The 21,533-nt window shown below is 38.3% G+C and overlaps 1 protein-coding gene across 3 annotated transcripts in view; it reads right to left on the minus strand.

Annotated features, from left to right (window-relative positions):
- LOC142856324 (exocyst complex component 6B) overlaps nt 1-21,533 on the minus strand; it is a 523,494-nt gene that overhangs the window by 298,400 nt on the left and 203,561 nt on the right. For all 3 annotated transcript variants that reach the window (XM_075983673.1, XM_075983672.1, XM_075983674.1), the window contains exon 8: nt 14,266-14,334. In XM_075983673.1, the coding sequence (XP_075839788.1) occupies nt 14,266-14,334 (69 nt within the window). The remainder of the gene's footprint in view (nt 1-14,265; nt 14,335-21,533) is intronic.

Raw genomic sequence — 21,533 nt, forward strand, 5'->3', positions numbered from 1 at the left:
TTGGGATTACAGGTATATGTCAACATGTCCAATTTAAGATTTTCTTTTTTTCTTTTACCTTTTTTAAATTAATTTATTTTTAATTTCATTTTACATTTCAACCACAGTTCTCCCTCCCACCCTTCCTCCTACCGCCCCTCGCCTCCACCACCAGCCCACACCTCATTCACTCCTGCCAACAGGTAAGGGCTCTCATGGGAAGTCAACAAAATCTGGCACAATAAGTTGAGGCAGGACCAAGCTCCTCCCCCTGCATTAAGGCTGAGCATGTCATCCCACCATAGGGAATGAGGTCCAACATGCTAGCTCATGCACCAGGGATAGATCCTGGTCCTACTGCCAGGTGCCCCTCAGATAGTCCAAGCTTCACCACTGTCTCCCACATGTGGAGGCCTAGTTCAGTCCCATGGAGGCTCCACAGCTGTCAGTCTAGAGTTCATGAGTTTCCACGAGCTTGGTTCAGCTATCTCTGTAGGTTTTTCCATCATGATTTTGACCTCCCTTGCTCATATAATCCTTCCTCCCCGTCTCCAATTGGATTTTCCAAAGCTTGGCCTGGTACTTGATTGTGGATCTCTGCATCTGGTTCCATCAGTTACTGGAAGGCTCTAGCTTCTCTGGAGCTGTGGACTGTAGTCTGGTTATCCTTTGCTTTATATCTAACATCCATTGATGAGTGAGTACATACCATATTTGTCTTTCTGAGTCTGGGTTACCTCACTCAGGATGGCTTTTTCTAATTTCATCGATTTTCCTGCAAATTTTACAATGCTATTGTTTTTTACAGCTGAGTTGTACTCCATTGTGAAAATGTACCATATTTTCTTTTTCCATTCTTCAGTTGAGGAGCATCTAGGGTTCTTTTTTTTCTAGGTTCTGGATATTACAATGAACACTTTAATTTCACAGCGCATTTGAGAGAAAAATAAAAGCCTTCCCCTATTCCTCTTGTACTCATATACCTTCCTGCCCCCACCCTCCAGCATCCACAAAACTTACTGCAAACTTCCTGACCTCAACACTATCCTGCCCACACATGCAGAGTATCTTATATTATGAACATGTTCCACCAAGTACCATATATCTTTTTTGAGTAATAAACAATCTTTGGGAAATATTTCAAGACAATTATCCCCTTCTTTCTTAATGCTCCTACCTAAATAAACCTCCATTGTAATTACTGAAATATAAAAAATCATGAAGAGTCTAAGGATTTTCCCACCTATAAGTTAATAAAGTCCAGTTTCATGAAACCTAACACATCTAAAACAAATGACTTTATTAGTCTTATTATTAGCAGAAATCAGAATATCAGCCTTTACTTGCCCTCATTCCCAGAGCCCTGAACCCCATAGGACAGTGTAAAACAGTCTAGGTCACATTTGTATGCAAAGCCAGATGTACTAAAGATAAGGATCCCTGAATACAGGAGACCCAAACCCCCTTCCTTGTTCCATAGAAAACATCATGTTCCCAGACTAGTAGCACAAACTGCTGTTTTTCTCACAGGAGATATTATTTCCACATAAAAACTGTTGGTTATACAAACATTCATGCAAAAAGTATCTAGATTGACTCAGTGCCTCCATTTACAGAAATGTACACCAGTTCAAGCAGCCCATGGTGAACTCTCTCAACATTTACCAGTCCAGGGTATGGAAAATCCTATTCTCCATCCAAGTTTGTGGATACCTATATGCACACGTACAAAGATTCACCACTTCATTCATAGGCCTGCTTATTAGTAATACACTTAAGGTTTCATATTCTTTTTATAGAAAGATTTATTTATTTATATTTTATGTATATGAATGTTTTGCCTGCATGAATGTCTGTACCATGTGTATGCTTGGTACCTGCAAAGGTCAGAAGAGGAAGTCAGATCTTCTGGAACCAAAGTAGAGATAGTGATGAGCTACATGTGCTGAGAATTTAACCTGGGTCCTCTTGAAGAGCAATTAAGTGCTTGATGTGGGAGGGTCTTCTGTTTGTGTTGATTTCATTGGTTAATAAAGAAACTGCCTTGGCCCATTTGATAGGCCAGCCCTTAGGTGGGTGGAGTAGACAGAACAGAATGCTGGGAAGAAGGGAAGTGAGGCTAGATGCAATGGAGCGAGGCACCAGGTCAGACATGCAGAATCTTTCCCGGTAAGACACCACCTCGTGGTGCTACACAGATTATTAGAAATGGGTTAATCAAAATATCAGAGTTAGCCAAGAAGAAACTAGATATAATGGGACAGGCAGTGTTTATATGAATACAGCTTGTATGTTGTTATTTCGGGTGTAAAGCTAACCATGCGGGAGCCAGGCAGGACGAAAAGCAGGCCCACTCCCCTTACTACAAATGGCACCCAAAGTGGGGCTCGAACCCACAACCCTGGGATTAAGAGTCTCATGCTCTACCGACTGAGCTAGCCGGGCGGCAGGGAGCCATGCAGGATGAAAAGCAGGCCTGCCCACAGCTCCTTCTACAAGTGCTCTTTAACTACTAAGCTATCTCTCCAACCTCATATTTCATATTCTTTTCCAGTAAAGCTACCCATATTTATGAACTCTCTTTTATATACATTCTATTACAATACATAAAGCCAGGCTCATTAAGCAATGGACAGAGGAGATAATACTGAAGTTCTGAAAAAGGAAGAAACCACAAGAGAGTGTACTCAAGGCCCTCCTAAACATACAACAGCTAATGAAAACCAATCACTTTCAGACTTTGTAGATCACTGAAGTAAGCAATCAGATATAACCCTGTGGGGTATGGCTGTTGTGGGACCTGTGAGTGGTGGACAATGGTGGTTTCAATGGCATAATTTTATGCCAATGAATTTTAAGAAAGAAAAAAAAAAGAACCAGTGAGAGAGACCAATGGTGTAGGAGGGCCTTCTGTCTATGTGCTACTTTCATTGGTTAATGAATAAAGAAACTGCCCTGGCCTGCCGATTGGGCAGAATTTAGGTAGGTGGGGAAGACAGAACTGAATTCTGGAAGGAAGAAAGCAGAGGGTGACGCCATGGGTCTGCCACCAGAGTAAGGCATGCTGCCAAAACTTAACTGGTAAGCCGCTGCCACATGTCGATATAGAGATTAATAGAAATGGGTTAAAGTAAGATGTAAGAGTTAACCAATAAGAAGTTAGAGCTAATGGGCCAGCCAAGCAGTGATTTAATTAATACAGTTTCTGTGTGGTTATTTCAGGGCTCAGCTAGCTGGGCAACTACGAAAAACAAGCAGCCAGCTCCCTCCAACAGACCAAAATAAACTGATCTCAGAGGCTATGAATAGAAAGAAAATCTTGGCTCTTCTCTCCACAGCAGTACATTCATTTGCCTTCCACAGACTGTAGATAAGAGAGTTAAAGTCTGCACCAAAGGCAATTTTTCTAAAATGGAGTATTTTTTTTGTTTGTTTTTTTTTTTTTTTTTTTTTGGTTTTTCGAGACAGGGTTTCTCTGTGGCTTTGGAGCCTGTCCTGGAACTAGCTCTGTAGACCAGGCTGGTCTCGAACTCACAGAGATCCGCCTGCCTCTGCCTCCCGAGTGCTGGGATTAAAGGCGTGCGCCACCACCGCCCGGCTTAAAATGGAGTATTTTAAAAAGGTGGCCTAAAATATAAAAAGTATTCCCATTCACTCCCATCCCTAGTCACATTTCACAAGAAGCTAGGCCCTGTGCCCAGATTGGGCAAAAACAGTAAGGAGGTTTTTCCAGCAATCTAACTACTGGATGCATAACCAAAGGAAATTAAGCCAGAATGTTGACAAGTTGTTTGTTCTCCAACATACTCTGTAGCAATATTCATAATAGCCAAGAAACTAACACAATCTAATTGCCCATCAATTAATAAAGAAATATTCTTTTCAAATATAAACAATGAAATAAATAATAGATAAACAATAGAAAATAAAAATAAAGAAATTCTATTACTTTTTGACCTGGGTGGACCTTAACATCATTACATTAAATGAGGAAAAGCTAGGAAGAAAGCATCAGTAATTCTTGCTTTCACCTCAATGTAGAATATAAAAAGCTGATCCATGGAGCTTGAGAGAAGAATAGTGGTTACCAGAGGCCAAGGAGACAGTATGGCTGACCAAAGGGGACTAAAGCTATAGTCAGTAAAAGTAGGAAGATCTGGGGTGCTAATGTACAGTAATGAATGAAATACTATTTAAGAATCACACATTTCAAAAGGGTACAAGCCTAGGCATGGCAATTTACACCTGTAATCCTAGCACTTAACAGAGAGAGGCAAGGTGATGGTGAGTTTGAGGCCAGTGAGGGATATAGAGTGAGTTAAGTCTATCTGAACTACAAAGCAAGATCATGTCTGAGCAAAACAAACCACTAGAAGAAAGGATTCTGAATGCTTCCATCAAAAAAAAAAGGTAAGTTTGAGAAGATAATGTTCAACCAAATTAGACATTAGACAAATATAAATAAAGAAAACTCAACTCTTCCTCCATTACTAGTCACCCATTCCACTATGCTCTGTTTTCTCACATCATCCAAAAGTGTCTTATTTTTCACCTGACATCCATGCTGGATCTCTAACACCTTCACACTCAATAAATGTAAAAAGAACAAAAAAGTACACAAACAACAAAATAATTAAACTGTTTTTTTGGTACATGCGCTTAAGTAGAATCTGAACAGCTAACAATTTCTTAAACAACCTCACTTTTAAATTTAAGAGACAGTTTTGTTATGTAGCTAATATTGCCTTTAGACTCTGGTTCCTTCTGACTTCTTCACCAGTACCAATATCACAAGTGTGTGGCATCATGCCTAGCCTATGACCTATTTTCCCTATCTCAAAAACAAACAAATTAAGAAAAAAAAAACAGTACTTTAAAAATAAAATAAAGTACTTTTTATACTTTGAGTTAGCAAGAAACCCTAACTTTAATTAATCTCTCCATATAACAGATCAAAAAACTATATAAACCTGAAACAAAAAGTAAATCAGTTTCTTAGCTTATAATTTACCTCAAGCCCTTGTGTGGTCTGTACGGCTTTTTCCAACAGTGTCTTCTTGGGGTGTCTTACACATTGCTCACTCCTTTCATTCACAGCTGTTTATTAGCTTATGCTACATACGGAAAACATAAGACTCTAAGAAGTCCAGAAGCTCTAAATAAGAAGTTGAGGTATGATAAGATGGACTATGCATATTCTTTCTGGAGAAGTATGGGTTCAGCAGTATACTCTAGTTTTAAAAGTCCTACATGACAACCTCTACACCAGCGGCCATGAACCCTTTGCAGAGTCAAGCGACCCTTTCACAGGGGTTGCCTAAGACCATCAGAGAATACAGATATTCACATTACAATTCATAACAGTAGTAAAATTACAGTTATGATGTAGCAATGAAATAATTTAATGGTCAGAGGGTCACCACAACATGAGAAACTGCATTGAAGGGTCACAGCATTAGGATGGTTGAGACACACTGTACTAGACTGTGGCTTCTTTGAGTTAGGTAATTCTAAGGAAGTACAAAATCCACTAAGTCTCAAACATAGACTTTTCATGCTCCCAAAATTAAAATAAATCCATTCTACCTGTAAGTTAAAAAACACTCTCCATCACACCTGCTATTACGAACCATAAATAAGCATGAATTTTAGCTATGGAATTTGCTTCTGGTAAGAAGATCCATTGTGATGTATGTCACTTACATAACTCTTTTAATAAACTAACTCCCACAGGACAAAAGGATGCTCCTTTTGTCTCCTATGTGTTTTTGTGGGTTACATTATAAGCTTTGGCTACAGCAATTAATGCCCCTCACCCATGATATTTTTTTTAATTTATTTATTTATTAAGGATTTCTGCCTCCTCCCCGCAACCGCCTCCCATTTCCCTCCCCCTCCCCCGATCAAGTCTCCCTCCCTCATCTGCTCGAAGAGCAATCAGGGTTCCCTGACCTGTGGGAAGCCCAAGGACCGCCCACCTCTATCCAGGTCTAGTAAGGCCTCACCCATGATATTAAAACTACCACAGCAATATAAAAACCACTGTCCAGGAAGAAAACATCTTAGTTATGGTAAACATAAAAAAAATTTTAATTTAAAATTTTCAAAGAAATCTGACAGAACCTAAATAGATTATAGTAAGAAAATATTGAATATGAAAAAGAAGAAAAAATGTCAGATTTCTCACTGACTATCTGAGATGGGGATAAATATCAAATTTGAGTGATGGTATAAAGGCAGTATAATTTCAAAGAGTTGTCAAAAGATAAAAGGTGGGCCTGGGATGACGACTCAGTCTGTCAAGTACCTATTTCATAAGCATGAGGATCTGAGTTTGAACCCAGCATTCACACATACACACAGTTTGGCATAGTGGCATGTGACTGTTCCAGCACAAGGGAAGCAGGGACAGGTAGATCCTTGGAGACCTGGCCTGCCAGCACAGTCAACCCAGTGAGCTTCAGATTCGGTGACAGAGTCTGTCTCAAAAAGTAAATGACAACAGAGGAACACAACAAACTTCAGCCTCTGACCTCCACATACATGAACTTATGCACAAACCCAAACCAATGACACATAGACAGACACCCACACACTGATGACAATGACGATGACGACGATTACGATTATGATGATAACACAAAGGAAGAGAGATAGTTCCGACTGCATGCAGGGGAAAAAAGCCACAACACCCTGTGGAGCACGTCATGGCTAGGGGAGCACATAACAAGAGTAGCCAGGAGGAAAAGTGAAGGGAGAGATAAAGCAAAGATCCAATACAGACTACTCAGACTAGGTAAGAAAATTACTTTATTCTGCAAATAATGAGAAACTACAATTTAAATTCACATTAAGCCTAAGATTAAACTGTATTTAGCATTATTAGGTGTCATATATAAAATGAATTACTACTTGTATGCCTTGTCCAAGTCTGAAAAGTTATCATAATGCTCTGTCTAAAGCTGATCATTGTTTAACATACATAAAAACACACAAGTGAGCACCCTTGAGATGTTTAGTTATCTCCAAATAAGCTTTTTTGATTTAACTCATTTTTCTTTTTTTTTCTTTTTGTCTGTTATTTTATTCAAAGCCAAGTGATAGATATGCCCAAGGGTAATAAGGTCACTGGGTTAAAAGAGCATTATGACAATTATAACAAATAGATTCCAGCTACTACAAACCAGAGCCCATTAGTCTACACTGCAGGAAAGTTATCACTAGAAATGCTCTTCCTGTGTCCTTATCAATGCAGCGCACAAAGTATTGTGCCCTCAGCTCTTTCTCTATGATCTATGCAGTGTTTGCTCCTATCTGACCCCACCAGGCACTGGTGGGTCAGTGGCTCTCTGAGGTCCTGAGATATAGTAGGAGAGTGACAGGAATCTGCAAGATGTCAGAAATAAACCCTAAGCTGCTAAATTTTCAGAGAAATTTTTCACAGGAAAAAATACATAAAATGTGTTCTTACTACTCAGATGTACTCAAGCTCACAAATGGAAAGAAAGCAGAATGCATCTGTCTCTTTCTTGTCTAAGTTGGTTCCTTAAACTTGCAACTCTTGTGTGTTTTAGATACTATAGAAATGCAGAAGAATGTTTTGAGAGTGAAAAATAAAGTCTATTAAAGTTAAAATGAAATAATTAGAAAGTGAACAGAGTGGAATAGGGTCTAAAGCTTCTAAAGCCAGCCAGAGTTCTTAAAAATAAAGTTCAGTAGATGAACAGATGAAAGCAAAGCTGCTCTGAAAGAGCAGGAAATGGCACTTACTTCCCTTCTGCGCATGCTCCAGGAAAGCTTGTAGGAGTAAAATGCTCATTTCCTGCTTCCCAAAGGAAAGATACGTATTTCAAATAAATATGATAGATTTTTTTTAAGAAACAACTCTCCGGGTCTCTTACAAAGTAGCCTTTCTCTAGACCAACTACATTATAAGCTTTCTGTAAAGTTGTTCCAATCATGTTTATATCTTTCAACATTATCAGTCACATATGCTAGCTTTAGGAAAACATAGCTTTGAAGAGTAGATAATTATAGCAACTAAATTTCTTTGATAACTTCATACATGTATATACCACATTCTGACTGCTCTCATCCCAGCCCCAGACCCCTACTCTCCCATCATCTATCCTACTAATCTCTTTCCCACATTCATATCTTTGTGTTTGTATTCCTCTCATCTTAACTAGGGCCTTCTGTGTGGCCTTGAGGTTGGAAGAATCCATGAAAAGCTGGTGGGTATGACAAAGCATACAAAACTAAAGACAACAGTTCTCCCTTTCCCAGAGTCCATCAGTAGCTTACAGTTCAGCAGCAGAGGTACGGCTCCATGAGCCTCTCCCCTATTCACAACTGGCTCTTCAGGGGTCTTGTCTTGTATAGGAACAGAACAACTAATAGCAGCTGCTTTGAGTCAGTGGCTACACTGTGTAGTATCTAGAGGATGGGATTTCACTGCCCTTCTTCCAGCTCTTACATGCTTTGCATCCACAATGTTCCCTAAGTTTAGAAGTGGTATTATAAATGACTTGTTGGGAGCTGAGCCAGCCTCATCTGTCACTTATTGCTGTCTTGGGGTTTTTACAGAATCAAGAGTTTAAGAACACGTGATACTGCTAAACTAATCATTTCATTCATTAAAACTTCAATAGTGCCATGAACTCTTCCATTGTTTATTTTTCAAAGCATTTTAGCATGACAATAAACTTGTATCAAAGTTCATTAACAAATTTTCTTAAGAAATTTAACACTTAAGATGTGTCACTTGGAACTGCTCACACTGATATCTATTTCTAGTCTCCCAATTCTTTCCTTGCTGTTACCGGTTGGTACATGCCCATGGTTTGGTCAGTTCCCCAGCTACCAATGTAGGCCACATGAAATCTGCAGATTAAGACTGGGAGGTCACATACTATCCTGACCCAAGTGAGGAAGAAGCATGGGACAGTGGTAGAAGCATGTTCCCAGAAAGTTCCTCCCCATCCCACGCTATCTTATTCTCAGCTGCACAGGGGGTAAAAATGGGATAAACTGTAACCCTAAAGCTGATTCACTTCTAATTACAGCAGGGTCCCTGGAAAAAATATGCTGAAACTTAACACATTTACTTACTAACAGTCCTCATCATTATTTACAAACCTCTGTTCTAAGTCTTTCTAATACAAGTGATCAGAAAGCAACTATTAGCTAGGTTACAGAGGCGATCATATTCTTGAGACAAACAGATCATCAGCTTGTCACACATAAAGGCTGCCTGGGGAAAACAGATTTATGATACAATAACAATGTCACTTTGAAATTATTTTTTTACAGTTAGACTGGACAAGGCAATTGAATCTAAAGAAAAACCAAGCTGTCCAGGAGCTTAACACAGAGGGTACTCAAGAAGACCTGGCACTTGCTATTCTAGGGCAGAGGTTCGTACTCAGCAGACAGCTGCAACCTGACTCAACCATTGATGGGCTCTTCTGAGGTCTGTGGGTAAGACTCAAGGAGATGAAGAAGTCTGACAGTTTAATCAAAATGTTATATGTACAGTTCAGCATCCTGATATATGCCTATAATCTAGCACAGAGGCCAAGGTAGAGGATTTCAAGATGAAGGCTCCTTGACTACATAAACTCTATTTAAAAAAAAAAAATAAATGTACACATGAGCATTTCACTTGGGTTAAAGACATCACAACTTCATTCAATTTTCTGATTTACTTTATCTAGGAAAACTGCACTTGCTAGAGCTCATTAGTAATGTTACTTTACAGAGCAATACTCTCTCCTATATTCCACTACAGTCTCCTATTGCTCTTGAAGGACAGAACTACATTTCTTAAGATTCATGTAATACTAAAGGGTTGCTGTGTGCATTAACATCTGGATTACTGCTATAATTGTTAACCCAAGATGTCAGAAATCCAGAAAGTAAACTTTTTATTATAGGATAACACACAGGTGAAAAGTACATAAATCAAAGTTGCACATTTCACCAACATTTTTAATATGGGAATTTAAATTGTTAATGAACATATAATAACAGTTCATTGGAGACCACAATGCCTCTAGGAGGGAAGATCGTAAATGAAACCCAGGAACTATGGGTCTGACTATATTCACACTTCTCTGCACCCTTAATGACACCCAAGCATCTTCTTACATGCTGTTCATAGAATGCGTTAGCATAGCTAACCTCAAGATGACCAAGAAAGGTGCTTCAGTATATAAAGGAGCTTAGTACATGCAAACTGTCTGTACTGAAGTTAATTTAAAAGTTGGAACTCATAAACATGGCAGATAACCTTGGGTCAATAAAGGTTTCACAAAATATGCAAGGCAAACTCATTATTCACTAGACAGACAGTCCATCCATCTTTACAGGAACAATGCACAATGTACAACAACCCCAGTTATTATTATCCATCGCTTCCTTAACAGGAGGACTTTGAATTTGTTTTTTCCTTTTTAATTTTTTTCTCTAATGACTGTGACGTTTTATTTCCTCACCTGTCGATCTCTAAACTGTATGTTTGTAAGTCGTAAATTGAAGATTTAAACCATATCAATTGTTTAAAACAATTGCACACAATGCACCTACCTTTGCTCCCACACACTTCCATTGTATGATTACATCAAGACCCACGTCTCCGCCACTATCTGACCCTTGTTCACTTTCTTCCCTCCCCTCCACCCACCAAACTTTGCCCTTCCTGCCAAAGTTCAGCACTTCCTAGAAAAGTCTCACTGCCTGTTTGATATTGTACTTCACTTTAGTCACCAAAGGAAGAATTTACAGGTGCTTGGCCCCATCTATAAGACCATGACCGAAATCTGACCTCCTGTTACAATACATGAACTTCTGCCCTACTGATAAGGCTGGCAGATATAAGTAGGATTTTTCAAATAATCCTTTGGGAATTTATAAGCAGCACAGCCATAAAGGGGGGTGAATGGAAGGTCGGTTTCACTAAAAATAATAAATATTGCCATGTTTATTCAAAGTGTGCCTTGTTATGTTCCAGGCCAAAAGTTCAGATAAACACTATTGTAAATGACAAAATATTAGAACTTTTTGTTACTTGTGTTATGATTCTTCCGTTGAACACCAATAGAACTGTTTCCTCCTGTATAAAGCCCTGATATTGAATAGCAAGTTCTGAGATGAGAATATTGGATTTTCTTGAGGGCTAAAAGAAGGGTGGCTATCTTTTACAATAAAAAAGCAAGCACTGAATATTATATAGTGCTAATACTAAGTGGTGAAACAAAAGAATGAGGAAGAAGAAGAGGAAGAATAGAAAGAAGAAGAAGAGGAAGAGGAGGAAGAAGAGGAGGAGGAGGAAGAGGAGGAGGAGGAGGAGGAGGAAGAGGAAGAGGAGGAGGAGGAGGAGGAGGAGGAAGAAGAAGAAGAAGAAGAAGAAGAAGAAGAAGAAGAAGAAGAAGAAGAAGAAGAAGAAGAAGAAGAAGAAGAAGAAGAAGAACAACCACTATACCTGTCCTAAAAGGGCTTTCCATTTACTGATGAAGAATACAACTAAATATGATGATTAATTCAATAAACACACAGAAACACATCAGGCCCTAGGGAATACATATCCACTGAGCTCAGTCTGCAATATTAGCAAAATAAGTAAGAATGAGAAAATTAAAATGAAACAGAATGAAAAAAGAAAAGCAATGAAATGGGAGTGGTGATTGACGTAAAAGGACTAATATGCAGAAAGGATGACAACGAAAACATGCTTCAGAATTCAAAAAAAAAAAAAAGAGGGTAAGAAGCAAGAAATGTGAAAGACCTCTAAAGAGCCATGAACTGGTTTCTCTGTTTGTTTGCTTGTTGCTGTTGTCACTAGAGAAGACTAAGCCCAGATCCTCCCACAGTATTAAACACATACTCTACCACGCAGTCCATGATCAGTCCTGGCACATGAACTTTTAACAACAGCAATAAACAGAACAGTGGTACAGGTAGAACCCTGGAACAGTGAAGGATACAAAAAAGATGAGCTGACAAACACCAAAGTAAGGCAGCAATATCAGAAAGGCTGCCAGAGAAGAAGAAAACCATCATGTAAAGGAAGAAAATTACATTAAAGGATGAGAAGTAAAAACTATCAGTAAAGTCCAGGTACTGCAAGATACACTCAGAGAGTGACAAGAAAGAAGAGAGGACTTTAGATTTATCAGAATGAAGAGATGAAGACAATATGGGAATGGATGGAATCAGTACTATATAGTTTAAATTCTTATTCTCCATTTTCAGTTCCCAAATCCTCTTTTTCGCAAGGCCTAAGATTAATATTAACTATATTAGAAAATGAGAATATTGTAATAAATATTTATGTTCAGTAACATTTTAAAATATTCTTGTTAATACTGTGAGGAGCTCTACTTTACCATGAAGTAATATGCATAGCTGACTTGAACACAGTTTTATGTAATGACAAGATTATAGCCTCAGCTCAATGAATTCTGCCCTAGATTACACATTATCTCACCATCCTGTAGTAAAACTGGTGTTGGATTTTACTCAGAGTCACCATAAGTCTAAAACAGGAATGTCTAAATTAGAAAGATATATTCAAAAATACTATGGAGCTGAATTCCTCCTATAATCAGCTATGAATTTCTAAACCACAACAAGGAAACAGTGCCTTAGACATTGTTATAGAAAATTTGTGAGTATCAAATATGTCACCATTTCAAATACTAATGTGTAAAATCCTATTCCAATTAGACAATTTTCTCATTTGATCATGTCTAAACCAACAGACTCTAGTTCTCATATAAGTTAAGCCTACATGCTCATTGGTAGCTAAGAAATACATTGCTAATTAAGAAAACCATCTTGTCAATTTGTTCATTAATAAGAGTCTAGACCTCCTCTACACATGTCTATACATCATAGTGTATGCTTCTGCAAACACTAGTACAGCATCTATATATCAGCATCGAAAACAACATCATCTAACCAAACAATCTCCATTTACTAAATGCCAATCATTTGCTAAGGTCTGAGGTGGCATTATTTCACTGTCAATAATAACACTAAACAGGAAATTATTATCCTAATTCATACATGAACTGCTAGACCACCCTAACACACACAGCTAGTAAATGTAAGCAATTTTACTACTCTGTTAGAATTCCCACTCGAGGCAGATTTGTTCCGTTTTCATAAAAACGTAACGAAGCTTATAAAAGACAGCACACAGTGGTAAAACAGCACTTCCACATTACCATCATCCCAAGAATGCACTTCCATCCTGGCACACTGCAACCATTTAAAGTACAAATCCTCATTTCCCTAGACATCCAGACATTTCCCAATCCATTTCATACAGAAGAGACACTAATGAGTAACCAGCACAGTGTGAATGATAAACACTGAAGATAATGCAAGGGGAATACTGTCACTCTGAAACAGGAGGCTTTGGAGAGTGTTGGTTTGAGGTTGGCAGGATAGTTGCTTGTTTGTGTGTTAGTTTAGGTTTATTTTTGGTTGTTTTATGGGAGTTCAAACATTATGAACTATAAGTTTAAAACTGATGGTCCTGATTACCTCAAAATTAAAAATGTCCATTTCAAAGAACATAAACAGTTTGTAGTACAGAGACAAACTGGATGGATATTTACAATATCCAAAACTGTCAATATCAACTACACAGAAGGAATTTCTAAAATTTCTCTTTCCAAGAAAAAAAAGAAACCCAAAATAAAATACTAACCAAGGTTTAGAAATGGGTAGGAAGTGGTTAATTCATCTACAAAGAAAGGTACAGTTTTATACCACCACTCAGAGAAATGCAAGTATACGAACACTGTACTCAGGACTCACCAGGGTCTGTCTGCTCATAGCTCCATAGGCAGGCGCATGGACACAGTAGGGACACAGCCACTTCCTAGGACTCTATTAATACCACAGAACCGCCCTTTTGAAAAATTTATTTTACCAGTGATTTATAGAAGAGGAATTTTTTAAAATGTAAGTACTTTTCATAAACACTTTAATGTACAAAAAGCAAGTTATTCAAGGTTGAATATGTCAACTTCGAAACAGAGCAACTGAATACATGTAACTATTCTGCTTATAACCTACAATCTATTGATAGCTGTCTGAGCTGTCATCAGCTATACAGCATTTTACAAGGCAAACAGAAACAAGATTCAAGCAAGAGCAGAAGAATTAGTTAATACTCATCAAACAAAATTTGCTTAAAAACACATTAAAATAATAATAAATCAGAATTTGGGGTTCAATACATTTCTTTATTAGGAAGGTCATATAAAGACTCACCAGGACAGAATATATGTGCAGACACCGATATACAGGAGAGAAATCCACCAAGTCTTGAGCCCCAGGTACCTAGAAGCATACAATTACAAAAATATCAAATAAAAGTATTATGGAAAAACTGTATTAACGTTATTTTTACTACTCAAACAGTGATTTGCTTTCAAAGCCAGCTTTATATTCTAAGAGGAAAATTCAAAATAAACATAAGAGTAAATGTTCTCAGATTACAGAGATGGCTCAGCAATTAAGAGTGCTTGCTGCTCTTTCAGAGGACCTGAGTTCAATTCCCAGCACCACAAGATATAACTCATAATCACTTGTAATCTCAGTTCCAAGAGATCCAACACCCTCTTCTAGCTTCCATGAACACCCACACACAGGTGGTATACATACACAGAGACACACATACATACGTATAAATAAAATAGAAAAACCTTAAAAAAATAAAAGTCACATTCCCAAGCAAAACACATATCTGTAATGTAATTCTAAAACTTGGGAAGGGGGCAGGAACATCAAGAGTTCGTGGTCATTTTTAGGTAGTCCAAAAATACCAGAGAGAGAGAGAGACAGAGAGACATATAGAGACAGAGACACAGAGACAGAGAGAGATAGAAGAGTGAGAGACAGAGACACAGAATGGGGGGGGGGTGCTCCCAAAAGCTTAGCTTTCTTTTCTAGTCACAAGCTGTATTGAGACGGTCCAGATGGCACAGTCCCAGAGAGATGAAAAGAAAAACTGCTTTCACTGTCTTCAGAGACACTGAGCCTTGAGTCAAGGATCAACAGAGAAAGCATAAAAATGGAGCTGTGACTTTGGTGACATGAGTCACCTTCTAAAATGCATAGAGATTACATGAAAGTCAAGTTTGAGTGGTTAAAGGCAAATGTGCTATACAAGATGACTACTTTTAATGGCCAGTTATTAAAGGGAGTAAGTATTAAAATGCTTGTCTTTTTCATCAAAATACAGAACTGATACAAAAGGAGGGTACACTGTATTAAAAGTGAGATGACAAATGGAAAAGCCAAACCAAGAAGTTACTCAACAGACTTTAATGAATAGTGAATAATTATAATAATAATTTAGTGAATAATGAATGATATATTGACTAAACTTAAACATCAAAATAAAAAGTAAAAATCAAGTAAGTACTGAAATCAATTTTCAGAACTAATAAGAATTTGCTAGATGACTTGACAAGAAATGAGGTTTGATCTAAATGTCCTTAAATGAGAAAGGAAACTATCATTTGTCATACACAAATTCAACAAGAATAAAAAGGGACCTGCAAATACACGTTACACAAAATGAAACAAAAAGAAGAAAAATACAAAAGTACAATAAAGATCTAGCTGGTTTTTCCTGTCACAATGGTAACTATGTAAAACACCAGCACAAAAACAGTAGATGAGATAGGCTGACTCATCGTTACAGTGCTGATTCCCTTTCTTTCATAAAGCAAACACTATCTCTTCTTCGGGGCACAGCTTCTCTAACCAAGACTCTTCTCATAATGAAAATGGTCTTTTTCCTACAGATTGTATTTCACTGCTCTCTGGCTGAAACCACCCGGCACTCTACCTTTTGTTTCACTCTGCCAGGCAAATTTTAGGTTTCCCTATTTAAGCTTTAAGAGTGCTGAGGCCTCTGCAGGCAAAATAGCTGCTGTGGGAGCCAAAAGACTCTGTGTCATGAGGGCTCTTATGTCAAGCGAGCAATCCCCTCCATATGAAGGCAGCATGAAAGGTTTAAGGAAATTTATCTTGCCAGAAAACAAGAGTTTAAAGCTATATAAAACACAACAATAAAAGAAAAAAATTTTAAAGATTTAACCCAGACCCAAAAAGATGAACATGGGATGTACTCACTCATAATTGGTTTCTAGCCATAAATAAGGGTCACGGAGTCTACAATTGGTGAACCTAAAGAAGCTAAGTAAGAAGGTGAACCAAAGGAAAAACATATAGTTATCCTCTTGGCTATGGGAAGTAGACAAAATTGCCGGGGAGAAAATTGGGATCTTGGGGGTGGGGTGGGATGGGGGTAAGGGGAGATGGGGAAAGAAAAGGGAGAAGGGGAGGATGGGGGGAACTTGGGGAAAAAGGATGATTGGGATAAAGGAAGAATGGATAGGGGAGCACGGAAGCACAATTCTTAGTTAAGGGAGCCACCTTAGGGTTGGCAAGAGACTTGAACCTAGAGTGGCTCCCAGGAGTCCAAGGCGATGTCCCCAGTTAAAATAGTATTTAAACTACATAAAAATGTATACACATGAAAAAGACAAAGGAAATAGAGTAAAAAAGAATCTATACAGAAAATGAAATTATTTATTTAGAATAACTGTGGTTACTAATATGTATAAAAGGTATAGAGAACTTTTCCTAATTTTGACCAGCAAATTCAACCACAGCCTTGTTTCACAGGTTCCTCACATAGTTTGTTTATTTAGGTTCACTTTTGTCACAGAGCCAAAACCACAGAGTGGTTTCTCTCAAAAAGGAAACCACTGAAAGCCATTTCTAAGACTGAACCTTGGCCCATTGACTTGTCAGAGCCATCCTTACAGAATAAGCATCAATAGTAAGAGGCATTTCCCTAGGGAGCTGTGACAAATATGCTTATAGCCCCTTAGCAACCAGGAAAGCCATTTTGTTGCTAATAGATTAGAATTGGTCTATCGCCACTAATGTTTTCTAAAACGTGTATCTTGAGAGGTGAAAAAGTTCTTTCCTGTCATTGGCAGCAAGACTATCATCTGACTATTTACAGTGTCCTGATGAATAGGTATTAGATCTACTATTTCTATGCCCCACACCTACCATACAGATAAATTCTCCTGAGTACAAGCATTACTGTCTGCTTTGAAAGCACCACAAAAAGATCTAGGCAAAAACTAAAGGAACAAAAAGAGGCTCCAGCTCATCAACTCTCCCTCCCTCCACAAACAGCCCAATATTTAGAAACCCTTCTTCCTCCCTGCTCCCCTCTGAGAGCACACTAGGAGTGAGCACTGTGAGGAAGCAGAGAGTGCTGAGAGGACAGAGGCATGACAAGTATGCACTGACTCATGTTGCTTTGAGCTGGATGTGTTTTTTCTGCTTCTACTAATGAAAAAGAATCACTTACATCTACAGAAAGCAAGAGGAGAAAAGCAACAAGCACTGCGTGAAGGAATGTCACCCTTCTGCAAGATGGAATGTAGTTTCCAAAATCTTAAAACACTAGGTGGAGGGTTCTGGGACAAAAGCAGCTGCCCTGGTACACCGGCAGCAACCTGTCTGCTTCAAGGTCCACATTCTGTTCTTTATTCTGCTCTGGCAGTGCAGGCTTCATATTTTATTCCCTCCTTTGCCTCCTCTCCCTTCAAATGGCAAAGAATGACTCAAGCAGACTTAGGTTTCATCAGGGAGGGGCCCAAGGACACATCCTAAGCTAACAATGACTGTCTCTAATGTTTTCTGTCTCCTAACAAAAGCCATGACTCTTTTATCAGCTTCATCTAATTTTTCCTTTCCAAAGTAAATAACGGAGCCCTTGCATTTTACACATGTCCAAATTTGACAAATCATTATCCACATAGACTGGAACTGATAAGAGATAACTTTGTGGTGGAACGCTGTCATTTCCTCTTATAAGGGCTTGCTTTGGCTACAACAACATGATTAAAATAGTTAAACATTTCCTTTGCCTGGCAGTCAGGAACTCAAAACATTAAGACCCTGGAGTCTATATTTTTCTACAAGTTCAAATAGACCTAGGAAGAGACCAGCAGTGACCACAAACAGTACACAGTGCACATCCCTGCTTTGTGTCTAATGTTAAGAATTCATATGAAATCACTTCATCACCAAGGACAGCAACTGCCTAATTGTCTGAACAGTTCCAAGAGTAAAATGGAATGCTTCCCACCAGCCAAAAACTCAGGATTTTCTCAAGAAGCCATGGCTGGTAAAATTTTAGATGGTACAGCTACAATTTGTGGCCCTAGAGAAAATCATATAAAGTAAGAAACACAGGCATTTTTTTAACAAAACAAATAGTAGCTATTAAAAGGGATGTTAGTGCTGTGCGCTATTCCCATTGCACATTCACAAAGACAATAGCAGTTTCAGGCAAGCCAATGCATTCCAGTCTTCATCTATAGAATATTTGTTAGCCGGCGTTTACAGAAGATACGTGCATCAGCAGTCATCACAGAAGCTACTCGTAGAGGACAAAAGTGACTCAAGGACAGAAGAGAATACAGGTTAAGAAAAGTACAAGTATAAATGAGATAAATAGCACCTGAAAATGACCTTATATCTATATAGACACTACTTCTTGAAGAAAATTTGAGGATTTAGAATAATCTTGGACTATCCCACAGTTAGGAAGAAAAGAATTCACATTTCTGATCATGAAAATTTTTGAGAAACACCAGGATCTGATTTAAATATGATCTTTCTCTTATTTGACAAACTTTGCTTCAGGAAAAAGGGGGTCTCTGAGAATGGAGAATGAGTGATGGAAATTCATCTCCTCAGGCATAAGGAGACACTATCACACATAAAAGAAAATTTCTGATTTAAAGTAAGTGATGCCACTCCAGCTTCAACAAGCAGAAGCTAAACTTCCCTTTCCCACAGAGTCTGACTGAGTCTACTTTCTTTGTTTTAAAAGATTCACTAAGGAAAGCTAGCTAAAGTTGATGTCCTAGCATGCCCAGGAGGCTCAGGCAGAAGGACCTTAGTTTGAAATCAGCCTAGACTACATTTCAAGACCTTGTCTAACAACAACAACAAAAAAATCTGTACACAAACTTATCTAACCTGATAAATGTTCCTTTGTTGCTATATAAGCATAGTCTTATACAAGAAAAACACAGAGAGAGTTAATTTCTTCCCTCCACCCCAAAGTAAGAAATAGACTATGATTTTCCTACACTGCTTATAAACACAGAAGAAACACTCCAGTCTTGCTGTTCACACATTTGCCATATAGGACAAACACATACACAAAAACTTGCTCTCACTCACCCTTGTACATATTCCTCACTTATTTTTCTCTTAAGAAGCCTTTCAAAATAGATGAACAAAATAGTTTGAACAAAAAGAATATGATAGAGGCTTGTAGGAATTTAGGTATGTTTATTACTCATTATTTGGGCCATTTTCCACTTTCAAAATCCTTCTAAGTGCCACTTCACACAAAGCAGTTCCTTGGTATTATCAAATAAATGCAGAAACTGGGGTTCATTTCTAAGCATTAGATGGATCTGAAATCATTAAAATGTACCATGCATTTTCACCAGGGAGTGAACAATAAATGATTAGCTAGAGAGACTCAGCTTCTGTATTCAGAGATTCAATTGAAACTGCCCATATTAAGTTTGGAAGCCAAGAAATACCTGGCAGACATTTTTCACCAGGATCCTTTTTTTTTTTTTTTTTTTTTAACCAGGATGCTTTCTGAATTACTTTGCCATCACAAGTTTAGAGAAAAGAAGTATAGAATTCATTTGGAAGTAAGATTTCATGAAGAGAGACTAAACACCATAGACTGAGTGACCAGAAGAGGAAAAAGCAGAAAGCCGGGGAGGACAGAGGATAGGGCACAACAATAAAAAAGAAAGAGAGACTATACTTTCATGGGTCATTTCTGTAATCTAAAAGTCAATGAAGGCATCTGTTACCATGGGAGCGTTGGCCCAGACTGCCTCTGGAGAGGTGATTGTCTGGGTTCCAGGTTAGAGGGCTCTGCTCTCTAGCCCTAGACCTGGGAGGGACAGCCCATGACCCACACCCACCCATTAAATCCCAGAGACCCTGGAGCAGCCTCCTCACATGTGTAACCATTCCCCACCACATCTTTGACCACCAGAACCTTGGCCCTGTCAGCATCTGGAGGAGCCCCAGAACCGTATCAGTGTCCATTAGATGCAGAAACCTGCCTACACCTGGAGGAAGAACAACCACCTAAGCCACAAGTCCCACCTTAAACAACTGTAGGGGGTCGGACCCCATAAAACACAAGTCCCACCTGCACCCAGTGGAAGAAGAGATGGGCAGATGGCAGTGTAACACATTTAACACCATAAAGAGTAATATGGCACCACCAGAACCTAGTTGTTCTTCAACAGAAAGACCTGAACACCCTAACCGAGAAGAAGCAGAAGGAAATGACCTTAAATATAACGTTTATGAAGGTGATAGAGACCCTTAACGAGGAAATGAAAAATTCCCTTAAAGAAATGGAAGAAAAGAAAACAAAAAATTGGAAGAAATTTCTTAAAGAAAGCCAAGAAAATCAGAAAAAAACAAACAGGTGAAGCAAACAGTTCAAGACTTGAAAACTGAAATAGAGTCAATAGAGAAAACAGAAACTGACAGAATTCTAGAATGGAACATCTGAGTAAATGAACAGAAACTACAAATACAAGTATAACCAACAGATTACACAAGAGATGGAAGAAAAAACTCAGGAGTTGAAAATATGATCGAAGAAATAGATCCATCAGTCAATGAAAATGTTAAATCCAACAAATCCTTAACACAAAACATCCAGGAAATCTGGGATAGCACGAAAAAAACTATACCTTATAATAATAGGGATAGAAAAGGAGAAGAACTCCATCCAGATCAAAGGCACAGAAAATATATTCAACAAATCATAGAAAAAAAACTTTCCCAACCTAAAGAAAGATATCCTTATTAAGATGCAAGAAGCTGACAGAACACCAAATAAACTGGACCAAAAAAAAAATACTCCTCACCATATAATAACCAAAATGCTAAACATTCAGAATAAAAAATAATAATATTAAAAGCTGCAAAGGAAAAAGGCCAAATAACATACAAAAGTAGATCCATCAGAATTACACCAACTTCTCAAATAGAGCTCTGAAAGTCAGAAGGTCTTAGATGGATGTGCTACAGATACTGAGATACCACAGATGCAAGCCCAGACTACTATACCCAACAAAACTTTCCATCACCACAGACAGAGAAAATAAGGTATTTCACAACAAAACCAGTTTTAAACAATACCTATCTACAAATTCAATCATAGAGAAAGTACTAGGAGGAAAACTTCAACCCAAGGAAGTTGCTGCATCCATGGAAACACAGGCAACAGAAAATCCCACATCTTACACCAGCGAACCCAAAAGAAAGGAAACACACGGACACTACCACCGAAAAATAACAGGAAAATAAACAACCACTGGTTATTAATATATCTTAATATCAATGGGCTCAATTCACCGATAAAAAGACACATGTTGACA

This window comes from Microtus pennsylvanicus, chromosome 8 (genome assembly GCF_037038515.1).
Source record: "Microtus pennsylvanicus isolate mMicPen1 chromosome 8, mMicPen1.hap1, whole genome shotgun sequence".
Taxonomy (NCBI): domain Eukaryota; kingdom Metazoa; phylum Chordata; class Mammalia; order Rodentia; family Cricetidae; genus Microtus; species Microtus pennsylvanicus.